This window comes from Sprattus sprattus (genome assembly GCF_963457725.1).
Source record: "Sprattus sprattus genome assembly, chromosome: 4".
In the NCBI taxonomy this organism is placed as follows: Eukaryota; Metazoa; Chordata; class Actinopteri; order Clupeiformes; family Clupeidae; genus Sprattus; species Sprattus sprattus.
Window position 1 is genome coordinate 15583036 of NC_137923.1, and position 22906 is coordinate 15605941.

At 43.5% G+C, this 22906-nt stretch overlaps 1 protein-coding gene across 3 annotated transcripts in view; it reads left to right on the forward strand.

Moving 5' to 3' along the window:
* The window catches only part of pcm1 (pericentriolar material 1), a 51519-nt gene that overhangs the window by 13084 nt on the left and 15529 nt on the right, over nucleotides 1-22906 (forward strand). For all 3 annotated transcript variants that reach the window (XM_080837082.1, XM_080837084.1, XM_080837083.1), the window contains exons 6-20: nucleotides 5871-6048; nucleotides 8579-8688; nucleotides 9136-9385; nucleotides 9839-9989; nucleotides 10143-10346; nucleotides 10502-10671; nucleotides 11008-11249; nucleotides 11501-11619; nucleotides 11840-11969; nucleotides 15522-15671; nucleotides 16265-16422; nucleotides 17133-17318; nucleotides 17458-17767; nucleotides 18079-18224; nucleotides 22541-22722. In XM_080837082.1, coding sequence (XP_080693208.1) covers nucleotides 5871-6048; nucleotides 8579-8688; nucleotides 9136-9385; nucleotides 9839-9989; nucleotides 10143-10346; nucleotides 10502-10671; nucleotides 11008-11249; nucleotides 11501-11619; nucleotides 11840-11969; nucleotides 15522-15671; nucleotides 16265-16422; nucleotides 17133-17318; nucleotides 17458-17767; nucleotides 18079-18224; nucleotides 22541-22722 — 2686 coding nt within the window. The remainder of the gene's footprint in view (nucleotides 1-5870; nucleotides 6049-8578; nucleotides 8689-9135; nucleotides 9386-9838; nucleotides 9990-10142; nucleotides 10347-10501; nucleotides 10672-11007; nucleotides 11250-11500; nucleotides 11620-11839; nucleotides 11970-15521; nucleotides 15672-16264; nucleotides 16423-17132; nucleotides 17319-17457; nucleotides 17768-18078; nucleotides 18225-22540; nucleotides 22723-22906) is intronic.

A 22906-nucleotide genomic window follows, 5' to 3' on the forward strand; every position in this document is an offset into this window, starting at 1 on the left:
CCACTAATTTATTGGGCAACAAAATGGAGGTTTTGGACAGCAGCTGCATGAGACTTCACCAACCCTGTCTCCTGTTATGACTTAAGTTTTCCCAGGCATGTGTCGGCATGTGTGACCGTGACCATCTATTCTCTCTATCAATGCCCATAATAAAGAGATGACCAATCTGTCTCAGTGAAGCATCTGAAGTGTGTGATCACATGACTTTCAGGTGTGCAGACCAGGTGGAAATGGATGCCAACAAGCATGCTGGCGCTGAACTCGTGGCCCAAAAAAACCCAACCTCCTGTTATGTAGCGATATATAGCCAACGGGGCAACACAAATTTGTAATCGGCAAACACAACAGGCTTTCTTCAGAGGAGCAAAGTGGCTGGGTTCCTCTAGATCTCAATAAGCTGCATTTGCACAAAAATGGCGACCATCAATTCATTTTGGACATTGACTGATTCATATTTTAATAGCAGAGGGTGTGTTGACTGCCTATATGGGTAAGAATGTCATTGGGTCTGTAATGTTAGAGAAATGCTGCCCTGCACCTTGTTAGAAATTGCTCATCCAACAGGAGAGTTAAACCTTTCTTTCAAAAGTGTTAGTGTCCACGTAATTGCATAGGCTACGGTATGTAATGAATCAATTTTGCTGCATCGATTTCTTGTTCTATTTATTTCATTTAGTTGGACTATTGGGTAATCACCCTACAAACCCCTTTGTTAGTTCATGCTTGGCCCCTGTGACCGGCCCAGTGGAACTCGTAATGTATTTTTGCCATGGTCAAATGGTAACTGTTCTAAACAAGTACAATTTGCAGGCTATGACAAACCTTGATAAGCTAGACTTCATTGGGAGCTAGAGACGTACAGCAGAAAGTAGACTTGGGTGCCTAGGAAACCAGCGGTCCTCGTTGTACAAGAAGCCACTGGCCTGGTTCTATCAGTGTGTCACTGGCAGTCTCTGTGTAATTTGTAAGGGGGAAATCTAGGACATGGAGGCTTTTTATACATCACATTTTTAAAGCATGCTCTTCTTCTCAGTGAAATGCCATGTATCATTGTCATTTCCCTGTTGTGTGTATCAGCCTCTGGCTGGGGTCTGTGGCCACGTGTAAGTGAGTGTCTCTTTCTCTGGGGCAGGTGGATGTCTCACACTTAAGGGGTGGCTTTGTTAACATCAGCCCTCAGCCATTGTTTTTAGTTACCCTGCAGCCTAAAGCGTTGCTGCGTTGTTAGCTGAAGGTTTACCTCGTTAGACTGTAGTTTGCATTCAAGCCTCAAGGGAGTCTGTTAGAAATGCACATCTGTTTATCTCTTGCATTTTTAGAATGATCTGCTTTAGGGGGGCACTTGTTGTGTTCTATACTTCCACATACTTGGCCGCCTTGTTGTGCCAGTGGATTCTCAGTTGGTAGGAGTCGGCCTTGCTGACTGTGCTTCCACCTCCTCTGCAGGCAAGGGAGGAGGAGGAGGAGGAGGACAGGGGCACTGTTGACTCGGCTGTGGGCTCGGGCTCGGTTGGGGAGAGCTCGTCTCTGAACTTCGAGCCTCGCTCCGAACCCCCTGATGCCACTGTGAGTAGCCCGCTCCACACCACTGCCTCCACTTCCACCTGGCTTGCTTTCTCACTCTTCCAAGAGGAAGCCAATCCCCACCATGGCTTCTGTCTGTCTGTCTGTTTGTCTGTCTGTGCATGCTGCCATGCTGAGCAGTCAGTTGTTCATGCTATTTGTAGGCCCCAGTGCTGGGATTGGGAGAGGGGGTAGAGGTCAGTCACGGCTAGAGATTGGAGTGGCTTCCAGTCAGTGTTGTCTTTGGGCTGAAATAAGGATTGTGCTGTGTTTTCACATTTTGTCTCAGTGTTTCAAACATTCAGTTTGTCCTCTATCAAGGGAAATGTGTCTACAGTATCAGCTGGAAGAGATGGCGTAAAGCACTGTCAGTGGAAAAGGAGGCTTTACTGTACTGTCATCTGGGCTGATTTAGAGTGTTTTTCTCATCTCCCTCCTCCCCCCCCATCTCTCCTCTCTCTGATGCTGATGTTCTCTGGTGAGCGTGACGCATGACTGCTGTGCTGGCTGACTTCAGGCTGGGTTTGTACTTGCGGGATGCAGGTGACTGACTGCATGTTTGGGAGTTTGACTGGTTTGCCTGAGGCAGCACAGTGGAGTCAGTTCATTTAACCCATTTAAGCCGGGAAAGCATTACCGCTGTTCTACCATTAAAGCCGGGAGCGCTGTTGCGTCATTCTACCTTTAAGGCCGGGAAAGCGTTTGTGTCGTTTTCTCTGTATAAGGGGGGTTTTTGCCCAAAGTGTCGGCCTCTGGGCCAATGAAATGCATCAGAATAGACATGTGATAGTGCCTCAAATGTTTTGCCATTAGTAGTTTTAAAAAAAAAATCGTTGGCTTTCTCGCTTTGCTAAGTAACGTCTCCTCCGCGACAGCCAGGATTATAGCTCAAAGTAAATTAGGCAAGGAGTGAGTTGTGAGTACTGGTAGTTACAGAATATGGTTATCTGTAGTTGTTAACGATTGTTACTTGCTTAAATGTAGGTTTACTCGAGGTAAATGAAAGGGAATATGGTATCATAGAGGGCTATATTAACACTAAGCTAGCTTGCTATGTTGTTAAAACTTTCTCCAGTGAGCGAGTGTGAACGAGCGAATTATATCGACAACTCTCTATTCTTTGCATTACTATATTCTAGTATTTCAAAACAATAATCAGTCCCTATAGAATGTTGTTTATAATCAGTTAATGCTACTGAATCCTCGTTTGACTTTATTATAGTGAATGCTTTGGTTGCCTTCCATTTCAGCCCAGCATACAGTATTTATCAGTTGATAAATAAGATGTACTTGAAATTTGTTTTGTTTTTTATTTGGATTATTCCTGTTTTTTCCCTTTTAATGGAATATTCGACACTAAACTAGTTCATCTGTATCTCAGTGATAGTATCCAAATGAGCATAAAAATATCACTGGTATGTAAAAACTACATGGACAACAAAATAGTTATAATTGTTGATCAAAATCTTATTCCCTTCTGCTCATAATACAACAAGTAAACAACTCAGAGGTTGACACTGTCAGGTCCATTCTCCATCCATAGTGTCCAAATGAGCATTAAATATCCCTGGTATGTAAAAACTACACGGACAACAAAATAGATGTTAATCGTATTCCCTTCTGCTCATAATAAAACAACAACTCAAAAGTTAAAACTTTCCCTATAAGAATTATATATTTATAATTATATAGTTATATACTTTATTTCACTTTGTTATATACTTTGTCATATAGCTTATTACATTTTTTTTCTACTGTTTTGTGCTGATCCTGCACTTTTACATATTTTGTTTACTTTTGAGAAGGTGTATGTAAATATTGTAAATATTTGTAAATTCTCATGAAAGCCACAGGTGTAAGCTCTCAAATACTTTTTGAATTGTGTTCCTATCTGTTACAGGGGCAGAGAAATCAGTAATGTAGTAGGCGTTGAGACAATTGCTGAATTTCTAGAAAAACTTCAGGTTTTGGGGGCTTTTCTGAAATCGCCTATAGGTTTTACAGGCATTTTTTCCAGGCGCTTTAGGCCTAAATGGGTTAACTCTGTGCTTAGAGAGTGTTTTTGTGATTCATTGACCCCTGTATGCTTGAACAGCAATGCTTCAGGACTCTGCAGATCATAGGGAACGTTAGCAAAGTTAATGCTGGTTCATGTGATGTTTAGGGATGGGAACCGAGAACCGGGTCTTGTTTAGAACCGGTTCCCAATGAGCCGAATCTTTGGAATCGTTAGCTAAATTCATAACCGGGTCTGTTAACGGGTCTATGTGCCGTTTGCGCATGCGCAAACTCTTAATAATAATCAGACCGCAGCAGAAATGGCAACTCGACAGAAGCGATCTAAAGTGTGGCTTTATTTCACCCGAACGGATGCAAACACGGTCACTTGTAACCTCTGTAAAAAATGTATTTCCTCAAAGGGAGGAAGTACATCTACCATGAATAAGCACTTGAGCACACATGGTATAAAATTACAAGAATGTCATGTTTTCGATGCCAGCAGCAGCTCAACTAACGTCGGCGCTTCATCCCTAACTTGCCAAGGTAAACTCCTCAAAATGTTTTATCATAAGTCATAACGGTGTTACTCGTGTGTTATCAGCAAACGTTTGCGTTTTCGTGTTAACCATAACTAAACTTAGCATTGAATTGCTTAATAGAATGGGCGATGTTGGACATTGTCATATGTTATATATAACTTACATAACTAGGCTAGCTTAACTGTAGAATCTTCTATTTTCAGCCGTTGGCTAGAGGCAGGGGCAGTGCTTGCCTCCCCTCTGTTGGTTCTAGGGTAGGGTTAGGCTGTACAAAAGACTCCGTTAATAATAACGCGTGCAGCTCCCTCAGTTTGACAGTTCGATATTGATAAGTTTCTCGTAGCCAATTCAGTGGCAGCAACAGCTAAGTGTTAAATATACTGAGTGCCTAGTTTGTACATGATACAAGTAATTATGTTTCAGTACGTTATTGTGTTTGTAGTGGACTCTACATTGCTATTAGAAGCGTTTAGCATAATAGTTCGCTATTAGCAATACAACCAAGCAACCTACAAGAAAATATACAGTCAAGCTGGAGACACAATTAGCCCTGAGCGATCGCGTATCCTCCCAGAGAAGGCAGACATGCACATTTTTCTGCACAAAAATTGTAAATAGTCTTTGCCACTGCTAGTTAAATTTTTTTGGCAGCTCAGTTAATAGTATACCCTTTTACAAAAGGAAGGAGCATTGTTATTTTTATGAACGTTTATATTAAACAGAACACATTTTATTTAAGTTATGTAAGTTTTATTTAAATGTGTATGTAAACATTCTAGAAATTTATATAAAAGAACATTAATGTCAAAAACCCGTTTGTGCTCTTTTTTCACCCCTTACCCAATTATAAGAATCGTTAAGAGAATCGATAAGGAATCGGTTCGATAAGCAGGAATCGATAAGGAACCGGAATTGTTAAAATCTTATCGGTTCTCATCCCTAGTGATGTTGCAATATAACTCTATGGGCTGTGCTGTGAAGACCATAGTGGCTGATGGGTGCAAAGGACCTGAATATTTTTTCGAAACTAGCCCCTACGTCCTCTCCCTACCCAGTTCTGCTCCGTTTGTGCATTCATGTGGAAGGAACGCCACATTAAGCACCGTCCCAACCCAATTAGCAGGGAGTGGAGGTGGGTTATAAACCAGTGATTTTATCCAACAGTGAGTCTGCATCGATGCATTCTTCGTGAAGAGTTTGTCCTGTCTGTGCACCACTAACTCTACCCGTCAGGTTTTTTTTTTTTTCCTGGCTGCATGGCCGTATTGGTTATGAAGAATAATTTAGAACCTATCAGTGAACCTGAAATTAGCAGCAAAAAATACCTTTTTAAAGCAACATATTACAGCGTATGGAAAAAGCTCCACAAACATATAGTGAAAGAAGTCAAGCAGAAAGAAACCCCTTTATTTTCTCTTATATAGTCTCTTAACTGTATATTTGATGGTGTTTTATAATATTTATTATGCTCCTTATTTCAATTAAAACAACTCTGATGTAAATGTTCTGTTTCTGTCAAGGGCATCTGAAAGCTTGCCATGACTGAAAACTTCTGGGCCCCCCATGCCAGATGTTGCCTGTGATGGTGTTGAAATCGCTACCTTTTCCCATTATGGAGAAACATGGGTTATTAGCCCTGCAATTACTATAGGGGGGCTCCACATATAGATTAGAGCCCATGTTCTGCAACAAATCACTCATTTACAAACCAATTTTTGAAATTGCTAAGTACCCCATTTAAAATATGTGTGTGTGTGTTTTGGCCAGGGTCGAGGTGTGCGCGGGGAACAGGAGGAGGAACTGGAGAACCTGCGCAAGCAGCATGACCTGCTGAAGAAGATGCTGGAACAGCAGGAGCAGCTGAGGGCGCTCCAGGGCAGACAGGCGGCGCTGCTGGCCATGCAGCACACTGCAGAGCAGGCCATGCAGGTCATGGATGAGACCGGTGAGGAGCAAGGAGGGGGATGGATGGAGCGATGGATGAATGGATGGAGGGATTGATTGAGTTGCATTTACTAACTGGAAAAGGGATGAAATCAATGGTGGACAGTGGTGATGGGAGGGGGAAAGGGGGCTAAATGGTTGACTGACTATACAACAAGCCTGCAATACAGGCAAGAGACCAGGTTAGCAGAAAGGAATAGACTGACTGACTTATCACATGGATTAAAGTATTCTGCCACCGGTCCGGATTTCCGGCTTGTGGTGTTTGGTTGTTGTCTGGGAATTCCCTGCCCCTTCACTGCATTTCATTTGCTCAGTTAGTCTGGCGAAGTACTAAATGGAGGTCCACTTCAGTCACGTAATTGGACACGCCTTTAACCAATCAGACCAACGATACTATACAACGATCGGTAATAAAGCAAACACATCTTTTTCTGTATGAATTGTTCCAGACCAGGTTTCTGTTCTATTTTCAAAGAAAACTTGCCTTTGAAATCATCCAAGACAGCCGCGAGAGCAGTATATAGTTTTGCTGTTCTTTTCTCTTTGCTTTCGCTTTTGTTACGTAGACGTGGTTATTTTAAATCCGCCAATGGCGCGCCAGGTAGCCAAAAGCCAGTTTGTGATTGCTTCCAGAGATTCTGGAAATGTTGAAATGAACTGCTATCCAAAGTTTGCCAGACCCACTTCAGAGGCAAAATCAAATTGGCTGGAAGAAGAGGGGCGGGACTTCCCAGACTAGTTTGGTTGAAAAAAAAAAAAAAAAAAAACTTCTCTATCATCTAGGGTTATGAGTACATCTGCCAATGACATGAAAAGAGCACAACTCTCACGCTCTCAAAATAACAGAATTGGCCAATCAGAAGTAGATTGGGGCGGGTCTTGGGCAAATGTGCTTTCACCACTGACTTTCTCCATCACTCTGCCTATGCTACGTAGATGCCCGAGTAGAGATACTGTCACACCAAAGCAGAGTAAGTTCATGAATCCTGGGGAAGATGCCCTCCTAGTAAATAAAGGATTGAAAAATAAATGGTGCTGGCCATGGATAGAAGAGCTAGGGAAGGACAGTAAGCCTTTTGGTAGCCGGTGTAAGAAATCAAGAGAAGCAGGTGCTTGCTTCTGCAATTTGTGCTCAAGAAAGCTACTGCAACTAGGGGGGTAAAAAGTGATTCTACGTCATGAGTCAGACCCCACTCATAGAGCAGCTGTTAGCGCTCTCCAACACACAATGCTTTTACCGGGAGCAACAACCACAGCTGATGTACCGGCATCAATAACTGACCGTGATTGTGACCTGAAAATATGCGTGTGCACGTTCATCGAAGAGCACGATCTGTCTTTCAGGCTCGCCCATCCCCTGGTGAATTTATGCCAAAAAATTGCTGAAGACAGAATTGCTTTGACTAAACCTTCAATATCCAATCAGCATGCCAGCTAACATGTACGGCATAACACCAGAGTTTAAAAGACGTATTTCGGAAAAGCTAAAAATGAAATGTCGACGAAGCTACCAACAAGAGCATGGACAGTGTCCTCGTTCGTTTTTTTTTATGAAGATGAGAACGCAGTAAAACGCAACACTTGCCAGGCAGGAACATTAATATAGGCAATGCCTCAGCACTTACGCTAGAATTTAAAGATGTAGTATTTAATTGACAATTATTTCTTTTGAACAAAGTAATTATAGAAATGTTGCAATATAAAACTACAATATTATATACAGTTCACTGTTGCACACTTTAACGATTTAAAAAGTGAATCGCTGTCCTTTTTCATACATCCTCAATTAAATGCTTGCAAATCAAATCTTCCACAGACTGAATTTCACATACCCTTATAACATGTCACCTTGTGATTGTAGGTCATCTTCAAATCTTCCAAGGACAAAACTTAGCAGCAAAACTTGATATCAAAAGAAATCATGAATGCTACATGTGTTAGTACAATATTGTAGTGAGGTGGAGTACTATTGCTGCCCTTTCTTGGTATTGCAGTTTAAAAAGTCCCACCATAATCTGCAATCATTCATTTCTAAATGTTATTTTGTTTGTTTGTTTGTTTGACCCTGCAAATGTGTCCACAATACAGGACGACACCCCCTGTCACACTCACCCACACACAAGAGTTCAGGCTCAGGATTTTTTTTTGCTTTTACCCCTGCTAATCAGCCCTGTAGCTGTGCAGGTCCTAGATGACGGAGGAGTAGTGAGAGAATGGGAGGCTGATGGTTTAGTAGAATGATCAACAGATGCAGTTGTTGTAAAGGATATTGTACAGCAGTTACTTAAGATAAGGTGGAGAAAAGCATAGGTACTGAGATGGGAGGAATAGACAGGTTGACTGACTGTGCAGTTGTGTATAGATTAGGGTACACAAGACGGGTCAAAACAGAATGGTTAGAGGGATGGATAAATGGCCTGCAAGAAAGGATGAGTGGATACTGATAATCCTAATGATGTTCTCATGTCATTTTAAGATGGGCTTTGCTCTGTGTATAAAACATGTTTTGTTTGTGTGGTCTGTGTCAGTGGTGACTGAGACCACAGGCAGTGTGTCTGGCATCAGCATCACCTCTGAGCTCAACGATGAGCTGAACGACCTCATCCAGCGTTTCCACAACCAGCTCCATGACTCACAGGTAACCCACGGACATACAGCTACTCACATACAAACTAGGCAACTTGACATAGTTTTCTGCCTTGCGGCAGCAGTGCAATGAACTAATTTCACACCAAGCACAGAGTCCATGATGCAAGTATTCTTAGGTTGATGCATTTAAAATATCATGGTGATGGTGTTCCTGCGTTGTGGCGCCACAGGGTGAACTTTATCTGAAATGATGTGAGATGTTCTCCACTGGCATAGTCCTTATGCTGAAAGTTGTTTTACCAGATGACCGTGATTTGTGCTATGCTGTTCCACTTAATGACTGCGTTAATTTTCATTGTTTGGCTTGTACCAGTCACTCACATTCTAAATCAACCATAAAAATGAGTTTGAAGATGATACCAGTAGTGGTAAAAACAGAAAGTGCACAAACGGTTGCACTGTGTCTCTTTAACAGTGACTTCTTTTCCTTCTGCAGGCCAAGGCAGTGCCTGATAACCGGCGTCAGGCTGAGAGCCTGTCCCTCTCCAGGGAGGTGTGCCGCTCCAGGCTGCCCCAGCAGTCCCTCTCGCAGCCCCCGGACCCCCTCTCCCCCTGTTGGCCTGGGGCCTCGGCTGCCAGCACCAAGCTCAGCAAGCTACAGGAGCTGCAGGATAAGAAGGAGACGATGGACAAGATCCTGCAGGAGCTGCACTCCCTCAGAGACCAGACGCTCAACAACAGCTCCTGTGAGAAGCGCTGCTATCTCGGACTCACTGTATCATGATTCATGACCTTAACCTAGTTACATAATATTATAATATCACAATAAGTCCTCAGAGTTTATATATATAATAAAACTGAAAAAACTATATATAAAAATAAATGTTGGATGTTGAAGTAGAATGTTGTAGGTTTTTCCTTGAATGGAAGTAGTATGTGGAGAAAAAGCATCTGAGTGTTTTTGGAGACACAGAATTTGATCTCCCATCTGCCTGGTCAGGACAAAATGAAACAATTATAATTATTTTAACTATTTCGTATGATTTGCTAGGACGGCTAAAAAAAGTATTTTCTTTTTTGGGGGTTTTATGTGAGTCATACTGTACATCCATACTTGCCGTTTTTGCTTTAACAAGACATTCTTGCTTGTGGTTGTCGTTTCCCAGCACTCACTGCCTGTATGTTTGTTTTTGCCTCAGGTCGGGGAGCATCTCTCTCATCCCAGCGGGCTTTAGGAGCAGGTGTGTCGTCCGAGCGTCCCTCTGTCCTTGGCCGGGAGGCCAACGGAGTCCGTGCAGCACAGCAGGACTCTTACCTGCAGGACACCAGCCACCCTGCTGACAAACTACGGTACAGTTGCACCGTCTCACCTGAGCCATCACGTTGCAACACCTGTGTTACACATGAGCCGCCTACCACTTGACTGACCGGCACTCGGTGACTTGTAAAGTGCTGTCTTTTCTCTGAGTGTGTCTCAGACGTCTCTTCTGTTGTGTCTGACAGGAAGCTGAAGGAGGTGCACAAGCGCCTGAATGAGCTGCGGGAGCTGGTCCAGTACTATGAGCAAACATCAGACATGATGGTGGATGCTGTCAACGAGAATGTCAAGGATGATGACGACGACGACGATGAGGAAACTGATGGCTCACTTTTTGAGGCAATATTTGATTCTGAGCAGGAGAATAGAGAGCCCATCACAACCATCAGGTAGCAGACTCATACCTAGACACACACACACACACACACACACACACACACACACACACACACACACTGGGCTAAATATCGAATACACACAAACACAAGCTCGATGTTCTGCTTTTGTTAAGGGTTCTTTTGATCTGTTTGAATCTGCTGCTTAGAAACCCTCGTCACGCTGGTAACTGGATGGATATGAACAGCGTGACTAATGGCCGGGTTGCCCTTGGAGCAAGTGGTAGCAACAACAGAGAGGTTCGTCTGAACATCGACTGTGAGATCAACAACCGCTCTGCCACCAACCTCCGGAGCCTCAACATCCCCTCTGTTATCGGTAAACCCTGCAGCCTAAACCTGATATTTTATTTATTTCACACACTTCTTAAGGGGAGTTTCTGCTGTTGCTGTCCTCACGTGTTTGTTAGTTTGTGTGTGTGTGTTCCAAATAAACACACAAACACGCCCAGGAATCTGTGAATGATCTATTATGGGCTTCTCTTGCAAGCAAACTCCATTGTTGCATTGATTGTCTGTGAAGCAAATTCCACAGAATAAGTCATAACATACACTGCAATCATTACATGCACTGATGTAGAACATTCCCTCAATTAATTGATTTGTAACCAGATTAGATTTATCTACCAATCCCCTCCCTCCACTTGCCCCTCAGAATGCCAATATAACAGAGACCGTCAGTTCAATGGCGTGAGGGATGACCATGATGACGAGGATGAGACTCTGGAGGAAGATGGCGCACGGCGGGGGCGCAGGGACAGTGCCGGCTCAGGGTCCAGTCGGAGGAGCAGTGCGGGTGTAGTAGACGAAGACGCAGAGTTCGCACAGAAGGTCCATCGCCTCCAGACCGCCAAACAGAAGTTGCGCCAGCTCCAGGAGCTAGTTGCCATGGTGCAGGTCTGTGTGTTGGATATGTGTGTTGCTAAGGAACAGTGTTTGTTTTTATTATTTCATTCATCTTGATGTTTGCGGTGATATTTGTAGCCATTGTTTTTCAACACAAATTTAGATACTTCTGTTGCTCATTAGGTTTTTTTTACATTATTTGCTTATCGTGAAAAACATCAATGGTATTTTGAGAAGTATATTATTTTCTACTTTATGCTCTAATTTGACTGTCCTTGACACGTTATTGTTTTGGTCTGCAGAGTGATGATACGGATGGCACCACCGGCAATGAGGATGAGGGACTCCACCAGCAGCCTAACAACACCAGGGCTCCTGCCCCCAAAGCCAAGAGAGAGCTGTGCCTCCCTGACAAGGCCCGGTATGCAAATCCCTTCACAGTAGTAATAAGCAGAAGTAAAGTCCAGATTATGTATGAGATTTTGTGCTTGGCCTTTGAGAGGTGTGTGTTTATGTGCTGGTATTTACGTGTGTGTGTGTGTGTGGATGGAAAGGTGGGTGTATGGCATTTCTGTCAGTTCTTGGTTTGTGTGTGTGTGTGTGTGTGTGTGTGTTTGATGTGCTTTTGTGTTGGTTCTCAGTGAGAAGCTGTACGAGGAGAAGCTGAAGCAGCAGCAGCAGGAGCTGAAGCAGCTCCAGGAGGAACGCCAGCGGCTCATGGACATCCAGGGCAAGATCCAGGACCTTCAGCGGGCATGCCCAGACCTGCAAGTAGGTTAACACCGCATTCAGGCGTGTACAAACACACACACACACTCACACAAACTAGGAGTGTAATAATACTGCTGCAAAACATGTAAATGAAAGTGGAAAGTCATGAAAATTAGTAATTTTGTGTATTGAAACTTTATTGAATCAAGAGGCTTCTGTATCAAACAATATTGAATTGTAAAATTTGTGTATCGTTTAGGGCTGGGCGATATCTTAGGCTGAAAAACGATAAATGTATATAATGTGTGTGTTTGTGTGCATCAATATTTTCTAGGAAATGGGTTAAATGTTTTTTTAAAACAGGCTGATCAAAATAAAATGCAAACACTGTTATACAACTGCAAAACCTATACATGAAAATTAATGTAAAATGTATATTAATTTGTATTAAATAACAATACATTATATTAAATTAATAAGGCCTATCTCTGATGATGGCAACAAAAACAGACTCATAAAAATACAGCTATAATTACAGGTTTTCCTTTCATGCTTAATCCTTTAGATCCCAGTAAAATTCTATAACACTGGTGCTGATTCCTGGGTGTTTTAATAAAACCAAGGGAATTTTGAAATGGGATACTAATATCTAAGATTTAACAAAAAATTGACTGTTAGAAGTTGATAACGTGCACATCTTTTAAATGATATGACATTTAGTTATAGTTAAATATAGAACTTTCGCCGCTGGCCGCTATGGGGTCTAGAGGTACGTGGCAGATGCAGAGGGAGAGTGGGTCGGGGTTGCACAGAGAGTTTGCGATAGGAGACACAAACACTGGCACGGCTTTACGGAAGAATGTAAACCAACATCAAACGATATCAATATGAGCATATTCTCACCCTATATCTCGTTTGAAAATGTATCAATAGATCATCAAACGATATCAATATGAGCATATTCTCACCCTATATCTCGTTTGAAAATGTATCAATAGATCATGAAAAGTCAGTAGATACCACCCAGCTCTGGTATCGTTGCACACTTAATGCACACTGGCTCGAACATACAAATTACATTAAAGCACATACAGTGGGGAAAATAAGTATTTGAACCCCTTGCGATTTCAGTTTGGCCACTTGCAAAGAAATGTGTGATCTATAATTGTAATGGTAGGTGTATATTTTCAGTGAGAAACAGAATATCAACAAAAAAATCCAGAAAAATGCTTTTTATAACATTAATGACTTTATTAGTGTGCTTGCCCGAAGGCAGAACTTTGAGGCATTATGACATCATAATAGGCTCATTAAACTGGCTTGCACCTGTGATTCACTGACAACTCTCACTGACACCTGCGCACGGTTCCTCTTCTCTCTCTGTCCCTCTCCATTCAACTGTATAACTAGGAATATTAAGAGACACCTTCCATACCAGGGCTCTACTCACTCATGCATACTCACTCGTGCATACTCACTCGTGCATACTCACTCATGCATACTTACTCATGCATACTTACTCATGCATACTCACTCATGTTTACTCACTCATGCGTACTCACTCATGCGTACTCACTCATGCGTACTCACTCGTGCATACTCACTCGTGCATACTCACTCGTGCATACTCACTCGTGCATACTCACTCGTGCATACTCACTCGTGCATACTCACTCATGCATACTCACTCATGCATACTCACTCATGCATACTCACTCATGCATACTCATTTGTGCATACTCATTTGTGCATGCTCATCCAGCAGGGAGAGCTGGAGAGCTGACACCTGCCCCAATTCCAAGGCACTTGTTCTCTCGGTCATGGCCGCAACAGAGCAAGCACACTCTCGCAGTTCGTTCACGAAACGCATTCTAGTTTGCATTTGATGCAAAAAATAAGTATTTGAACCCCCAAAACTGACTGACAAAAATGACTTAGTACTTGGTGGAATAACCCTTATTGGCAAGCACAGACATCAGACGTTTCTTGTAGTTGGTCACCAGGTTTACAAACATCTCAGGAAGGATTTTGGTCCACTCCTCTTTCCAGATCCTCTCCAAATCTTAAAGGTTGTGTTTTCAATGGGAGGGAATGAGGTTCAAGCCCAATATTCCACGTTACATGGCCCCATCCATAGTCCCCTTGATGCGGTGGAGTCGTTCTGTACCCTTGGCAGAGAAACAGCCCCAAAGCATAATGTTTCCACCTCCATGCTTGATGGTGGGTATGATGTACTCTTGGGGTCATATTCAGCATCCCCCCCCCCCCCCCCCCCTGTCAAACACGGCAAGTGGAGTTGATGCCAAAGAGCTTGATTTTGGTATCATCTGACCATTCTGTCTCCCAATCCTCCCTAGAATCATTCAAGTGTGCAATGGTAAACTTCAGATGGCCCTGTACATGCGCTTCCATGAGCAGGGGGACCTTGCGAGTGCTGCAGTACTTCAAAAAATTACGGCGTGGTGTGTTGCCAATGGTTTTCTTGGTGACTCTGGTCCCAGCTGCCTTGAGATCAATCACAAGCTCCCCCTGTGTAGTTCTGGGGTTATTCTGCACCTTTGGAATGATCACTGATTCCGCACGAGGGGATATCTTGCATGGAGCCCCAGACCTAGAGCAGGTGACAGTTGTTTGGTGTTGCTTCCATTTATGAATAATCGCACCAATAGTTATCTGCTTCTCACCAAGCTGCTTGCCGGTGGTTTTGTAGCCCATTCCAGCCTTGTGCAGGTCTACAATCTTATCTCTGACGTCCTTGGACAGCTCTTTGGTCTTGCCCATGGTGGTGAGGTTGAAGGTGTGAAGTATGATTCTTTGGACAGGTTTCTTTTATACAGGTCACCAGTTGAGATCAAGTATACCTTGTTAGACCTAATGAGGACTAATCTGTGTGCTTTTTGGGCACATAACTGGCCATTGGGAGCCAGAATTCTTGCTGTTTGCTTGGGGGTTCAAATACTTACATCAAATGCAAATAAAGTCATAAATCTTATAAAATGCAGTTTTCTGGATTTTTTTTTTGTTGATATTCTGTTTCTCACTGTTAAAATACACCTACCATTAAAATTCTAGATCACACATTTCTTTGCAAGTGGCCAAACTTGCGAAGTCGGCAGGGGTTCAAATACTTATTTTCCCCACTGTATGCTCCCATACACAATCCAGAATCTATAGTTCCCAAAAACAAGTAAACACATTAATATTTCGTGTGTCTGTGTGTCTCTGCCTCTGTCTTATACACGTTGCCGAAAACGTGTACTTCATGGGATACCTGCTCTGGGGGGGGTCATAAGTGGCTGTTAACGAGTAAACACATATTGGGGATGTAGCTGTGTACAACCACTGTGACGGTGGTTTCTACATTCTCTACTGAAGGCTTTTTATTTGACACCCTCCATATTTCACCCGCCAGCATTTCTTTTGCTTGTCCTCCTTCTCTTTTATACCAACAATCACATAATTATAAGGCAATTTTTTTAGTTTTTTTAGTTCAGCTTGAACAGGGAACTTTGTCTAGACACTGTCCAGACGCCAAGGCCTCAACGCCTAGATGTTTGTGTTGCATGGTGAACATAGTTGGAATGATGTTTGTTTGTGCCTGTCTGTCTTCAGTCATCTGTGTCCAGCTCTGTAAGCGGGCCGGCTCTGAAGAAGATCCCTGTTGCGGCCTCCACCCCAGGCTGTGACCCCTCTGCTTCAGCCACCTCAGCCGTCCTCAAGCCCTCCACTGAAGCTGCCTCAGCCTCCGTCCCTGACAACGAGGTGTGTGTGTGTGTGTGTGTGTGTGTGTGTGTGTGTGTGTGTGTCAGTCAGAGTGTGTTAGTGATGAATAGTAAAACACCAACTCTATTCTGTCAATCCTCACGGTCACACCAGACCCCCGTCAGATTCTTCTCATGTAGTGAACGCATTGAGAATGGTTGTGGCCCAGGTCAGGTATTGAGGCGTCAATAATTCCAGTGTCATCTTACATGGCTGAATAAAGGACATAACCCACATTTCAGAGCGGAGTAGTGAGTCCTCTCCACCCCTCCTTTACTGTGGCTCCTGTGACTCGTCAGAAGTGGGCCACTTCCTTCATTAGAGAGGTGTAGAGGGATGGGGTGGGTGGAGCTGTGGAGGTTAAGAAATCAGTTCTGTCTTTGATGTGTTCTGCAGCCGCACTGTGATTGGCTCTCTGTGCTAAAGCTTGTGATTGGACTAATTTCTCTGATTGGACTCTTCCGTGCTCCATGCTGACACTAAACCTTTGATGTTGGTGATCTCTGGTTGTAATTGGGCCTACCTGTACTTTGTGCTGAGACCGATCTCTCTGATTGGTCTCTATCTGTTTGTGACCGGTCTTTCCCGTCCAGCTGTGGACAGAGATGCGGCGGCACCAGATCATGCGCGAGGAGCTGCGCCAACGCAGGAAGCACCTGGAGAGCCTGATGGCCGAACAGCAGAGGCGCAGTGTCAACGGCGACCCCGCAGTCAACGCACACCTTCCACACTCCATCAGCAGAGACGAAAGGTGAGGGCAGTGAGGAGCGGGGGTGGGGATGGGCGGAGTAAGAAGAAGAGGAGGAGGAGGGAGGAATGCAGACTCTACTCGCATTGAGAAAAAGAGAGATGGCAGAATCTGGTAGATGGATGCAAAGAGGTAGGAGGGTGAGGGGACTAATTGCTGGAGCAGGGCAGCTGAGAATGTAATTTGTTCAGAGAGATGGTGGCAAAAGGGAGGGAGAGTAATGTCTAGAATCATGTCAACAAATTAATCAACTAAATCTGAGAAGATTATGTATATTGACGTCATGATGAGTCCCGTTATCGATGTTATACCATCAGTGATTGTATTCCTTTTTGTTGGACACTGTGTCATGTACAACGAGACAGCAGAAGACTGAAGTGCATAAAGGTGTAGGGGTGATTCAGCCTGTAGGGGATTAGGGACATTTATACAGGTTACTTGCTAAGGGAACAAACTGAATAATGTAAAGTTTCCAGAGTTGTGTTTTTTGTGAACCGCTTGTTTAACTTGGTCTCTAGTAGATTCAGTCATCAATTTCTCATTGCTCAAAGAGGATTTAGTGAGATAATAAGATGTGTGGCAGGATTTGTGCCTTCTGTACTGCATATGGGTCACCCCTAATCCTGACCTCTATCTCTCTCTCTCTCTTTCTCACTCTTGCACTCTCTCTGGCTCTCCTTCTCGCCATCTCTGCTGTTTCTTCCTCTGTTCAGGACCATGGCTACATGGGGAGGGTCCACACCATGCAGGCTAGATGACGAAGAGGAAAGCTATGCCTCAGAGGTCGACGCTGAGGAAGAGGAGGAAGAGGAGTCGAGGGAGGAGTCCAGCTACAGTGATGATCTGCATGTTTACCCCAGGAAGCAGCAGTCCTACAACAGCAAGAAGAGCAAGAATAGGTCTGTAAGGTTTAACATTTTAATCAAAATGTGCTCATACCTGGAGTCTTAAATGAGGCATAATAATTCTTCCTTTTTTATTAGCCACTCTGAGACCAATTGTCCTGTTTCTTTCTCTCTGTCGGTGTGTCCCACTCAGTCTGAAGGGCTCTGGGGGTTATTCAGGGGAGGTTGCCGGGCGGAGCCAATCCAAGCAGCGGCATCAGCAGCAGCAACAGCAGGAGCGGCATCAGCAGCAGCAGCAACAGGAGCGGCAGCAGCAACAACAGGAGCAGCAGCACCAGCAGGTCGAGGGCACCAGCGGGGGAAGGAGGCAAGAGAACCTGCGGTGGGCTGCGGACCTCTCCTTCTCCGAGGGCACGCGCTACTGGCAGGAGCAGGTCAGCCAGCTGCAGAAGCAGCTGGACTTCAGCACCAGCATGTGCCAGACGCTGCTGCAAGACCAACAGGTGGGGGGAGGAGCAGTAGTGTTCTTTCACGTTGTTCTTAGTTACTATCTGTCTGTCTATGCCTTTCTCTGGGGGAAAAACAGATCCCTTATTGGAAATTGGGCTATTTTTCAGAATTAATTTTTTCGTTTTGTTATTGTGTTTCTTGCTTTAAATATGTTCATCGTTGTGATGGCCTGCAAATATGTAAATAAGTACTTGCCAGCGCATCTGATGCATATGCCTGGTAACTTTGTCAAAATGTTGTGAACACTGTGTCTTTCCCTTTGTCTCGTGTGTGTGTGTGTGTGTGTGTGTGTGTGTGGTATCAGACTCTGTCCTACATGCTGCAGACACTGATGACTGGGCCATGTAACGTGTTACCAGGAAACATGGCTTCTCCTCAGGTGCCCCTCATCATGCACCAGCTCAACCAGTGCTACACACAACTAGCCTGGCAACAAAGCAACATCCAGAGGTATATACATACGTACAACTTACAATACACATGTACCTCGTTTCCACCGGGGCCGGCCCGGTGCTGGAGCCGGAGCCGGTGCCGGAGCCGGAGCTGGTTCCTTTCAGCACCGGCCTGCGTTTCCACCGCCGGAGCCGGTTCCAGCACCAAAATTAAACGTCATGGAATGTTATGACATGCTCTTATGGTAACAGTTGTGAGTTATTCATGAGTAGTCTTCTTCCAGCGAGAAGACAAATTCATTTAGATAAAAAAAACTTTTATTATATTTAACTTTTTAATACCATGTAGTACCATACGACTTAAAGTTAAAGTTCTGTTTACTTGGCCACTGTGGTTACTATATTTTCTCACGTAGATCAGACGAGTGGCAATGCAGTTCATGACCGGAGTTGACTAGCTTCTACACTGATATACTAACCAGTTGCCATAACAACCTTAGCAGTACCTTACATTAGCTAGTGCTAGTTAGCTAGCTACTACACGAACTTGCTTAGTCAAGAGCTATTTTTTGTATTCGTTTTCAAGTGGCACGTCTTCTACAGTACACACAAAACAAAACCAGCACTACATCACGGTCTCAGTTAATGATGCAATTACGGGTTTTCTACGAGCAGGCAATGCAGCTCATGATGGGAGTTAGTTGATTAGCATAACAACTGTAGTAGTACCCCACGACAGCTAGCAGCGAGTGCTAGTTAGCTAGCTGCTACAAGAACTTGCTTACTCAACTACTAATTTCAAGTGTAATATCACACAAAAACAACAGACCAGATTGAAAGACTTAATGTATTCAAGACAGACAAACCAACACATTTTGATGGATGAAAGCTTTCTTTATTAGTTTTAATGTGTTTGTTATTAGGTCTGTTGTCCTTTTGAACCCTGTTATCTCAGACTCTCCTCGTATTACCTCATATATTTTAGCTTTCCTTACTGACTTTTCAATTTTGTCTTGCATTTCTGTTGATGGATAAATTGCTATCGAGGTATTTATTTAATCCATGGTCCACTACTGGATCGATTTTCCATGTATGTTTTTATCGTTTTCACTCATCATCTTGGTTGATGGCTAAAAAAAAAATGGCGGGGTAAATTTCTGTTTCTGGTGGGTTAACTCCGCCCACCTCTGTGACTTAGTTGGTGCCCGATCTGGCCCCAGCTTCTCCAGGGAGCCGGGCCGGTGCCCAATTTTCAGCTCCGGCACCAGCCCGGCCCCGGGGGAAACACAAGAACTGGTGCCAGATTGGGCACCGGCCCGGCTCCGGCTCCGGGCCGGCCCCGGTGGAAACGAGGTAATGTAGACTATCATAACAAGTGGCTTCTTGACTTAGGACAAGTCTTATAACCGGAAGGTAATATCCCCAGATATGTTTTTCAATTTAATATTATAGAATGAAAAAATGCAATTGTAGTCAATTAAACTGTATTTGTAGTCTTCAGGGTGATTCCAGAATTGCTACCCTACACTCCCTACCCCATTATCACATAGGTCTATCACCTAGACCCGAGGTTACTAATAGGCGGCTCGTGTCCGGACCCAGACGCTATCCTATCTGGACCCGGACCTATAAATTGAACGATAAATTACTGAGAATTATACAATTTTGATGGAGCGTTTCTATTTAAACTGTCACTGGTTTAGACGCCCAGGAAACTCACAGAACAATTGCATTTGTTGTGAATAGTTTCACGTGATGCTATTCAGCCAATCAAATCTATGCATTCCGATAAGAATTGACCCTTCCGCAAACTCCGCCCCCCTTAGCAACGGTTGCTATATCAGTCAAGCATTCACGTTTCCCAGGTTCTCAGCATTGGTATGAATGGCGTGGCAACATGTTTTCAACTGTGTCCATTTCAGCTCTACCCAAAGAAATCACAAGCAATTTTTGGAAAAACGGCAAGATCTCAGATCCGAAGCAGGCAAAAGGGTCTGCAATATGCTTATGAAGGCTACAACCACGACATTACATGCCGTGTTTGTAGACAGACACATGCTAAGGCTAACAGGTTCATTCCAGCTATATTTATGTGTTCTATTATCTACACAGTCGCCGCTACGCAAACATGTAAGGTGGTAAAACTGAATCGTATTTTAACCAAGGGTTTTCTCACGTTTTCGATGCAGTGGGCAGATTTTAGCGACATAGCTTCTTACCTTGGAAAAAACGTAGGTGCTTCTGTTTATGTTGCTGACATTCAGCTGATGGGGGGGTCCTCCACATTGTTTGATCCACAGCAGGCATTTCTCTCTCTGGGTCTTGGGTTTCGGGAAGGGATAAAATTGTACCCCTCCCTCCAGCCTTCTGATATTGGCTGTCAGAATTACACACTCCATAAGCGCAACGTTTCATTTTCTCTTCTCGAGCAGACGTCTCTCTCATAGACTTCCATTCATCAAAATGACTCGCTTGACTGAGGTCCCGAGCTTAGTAACCGTTGCTATGCTATGATTGATCAGTTACTGTTTTGGGGGAGTGGTCGCGGAGGGGTCAATTGCGACTCGAGTCAGTGAGTAAGATAAACACTCAGTGGATAGGCGAGACAAGACAGTAGTCAGAGAAATAATTAAGAGAAAAGTAATTTCACATGGTGTGCTCTAAAAAGAGAAAAGAAGACACTGAAAACTGAGCTTTTCATCAAGAATGGACAGACTATATGGTTATTCTTCCCACGGTCAGAACATATGAGACATACTTGTTTTGAACTAAGACTCGATTATTAAAAGCGGCAATGTGAAGCACCACTACGAGACGAAGCACAAATCTTTCGAGCAAATATACCCACTCAAGTCCCAACTGAGGGCACAGAAAATAAATGATTTAAGAGCCCAATTTGATCAATCAACCATAATCCTAACACATTCATTCACTGCCCAATAACGTGCTAACAAATGTTTACTGATGGAGTTTTGTGAAAAAATCAAGCAAATACCTATGCCCGCATCGTCAGTCACAAAGAAAAGTGAAATATTAACCCAGGATGTGCTAGCACAGCTGGATGAAGCAATTAATAAGGCACCATGTGTAGGCTTAGCTGTAGATGAGTCCACTGATGTGTGTGACAATGCTCAGATTTTAGTGTATGAAAGGTTCTTCAACAAGGAGAAGAAAGAGTTCTGTGAAGACTTGGTAGGTGTTACACCCCTTCAGACCAGTGCAGGAGAGGACATCTACCTGGCCATAAAGGAGATGTTAACAAAGAGTGGAATAGAGCTGAAACAAGTGGTTTCAATAACCACAGATAGAGCCCCTGAATTGTACTTTCCTTATTTGATTTGACAGCCAGTTGTTGACTACATACAGGCATTGATACATACTGGGCTACTTTAATATACTGTATATGGCACTGAATCATAATGCAATTTAGACATTATGGACCTCTGTTTGAGGAAATTTACTCCAACTGGACCTTATTGAATTTTAATTAAATACCCCGGACCTAGACAGATAAAATGTATGTAAAAGCATAGTAACCTAAGTCCTGAGTAAATGTTTTGATTGGACATTTGATTTAATTTCAAAACTAAATCTATAAAAAGTAAAACCGAAAACAGGCACAAAAAAACTGATTTCAAAGGGCTCTACAAATGGTGTCTGGAGTCTACTTGCTTGAGCAGCACAATTGTATTTCCTTCAACTATACATAAGACAAGCATAAGAACTTTATTTCTGTTTTTTCTCTGGACAGTCAAAACAATCGGTATGATATTACACTGTGTGCATTGAGCTGCCACCAGGGTCAGAGCTGACCTTCCCCAGACCCCTCCTTTGTGGGCCTTGTTTGCAATAGTTAATAGTGAAATAACCTTAAGCAAAGATTAATTTCTCAAAATCAGCTCAATAAAAGGCAGTCTTAGGTTCAGAGTGATCCCAACCACTTGCAGATGATGTTAAATAGCTTTACATAGACAGTAAACAACCCTGACAGAAATAATGAATAGAGGACATCTATAGAGAAAGGGCTTACTCTGATACCAATGTCGTAAATTAAGTGTGAAATTAAGTCCCCCCTCCCTCACGCCCTTCTCGAACATGTTAATTCAGGTTGCCAGTGGATCTGTTAACGATTCGACTTAAACATTTAGCATCTATTCCCACACCATTACACTAAATAAACGCTCAATAAATACATGATTTTTTACTTTGAGTGGGAACGAGGTAGCCTGTGTGTGTGTGTACGTGCAAGAAGGGTGTAGCAAAATAAAATACTGTAATGCGGTTTATATACGGTGTGGTTTATAGTTGGGTAAAACACAGTGCAACACTAATTTGCTGTGTGTGTGTGTGTGTGTGTGTGTGTGTGTGTGTCAGGTTGAAGCAGGGTCTGAATGAGCTGCTTCGTAAACAGCAGCAGGAGCAGCAGGCAGGGCAGCGGAAGCCTCCATCTCAGGGCCAGCCAAGCTATATGGGAGATTCCAGCACCTGCTCTCTCTCCCCCTCGGTCTTCCTGCCCTACGCTCTCAACATGCCTGGGCTCGCCCCCTGCTCTCCTGGTAGGTTGTCACAGGATATATACACACTTGCATGGCATGCATACATAGCAGTGCTTACGGTCATAGGATTAAACTTGACAAATACTTGTGGGAGAGCATGCACACATAAGAGCAGAGATGTTGATCCGCAATTGCACACAAACTTCAGACTCTGCAGTCGGCACACACAAACACACTTATCTAC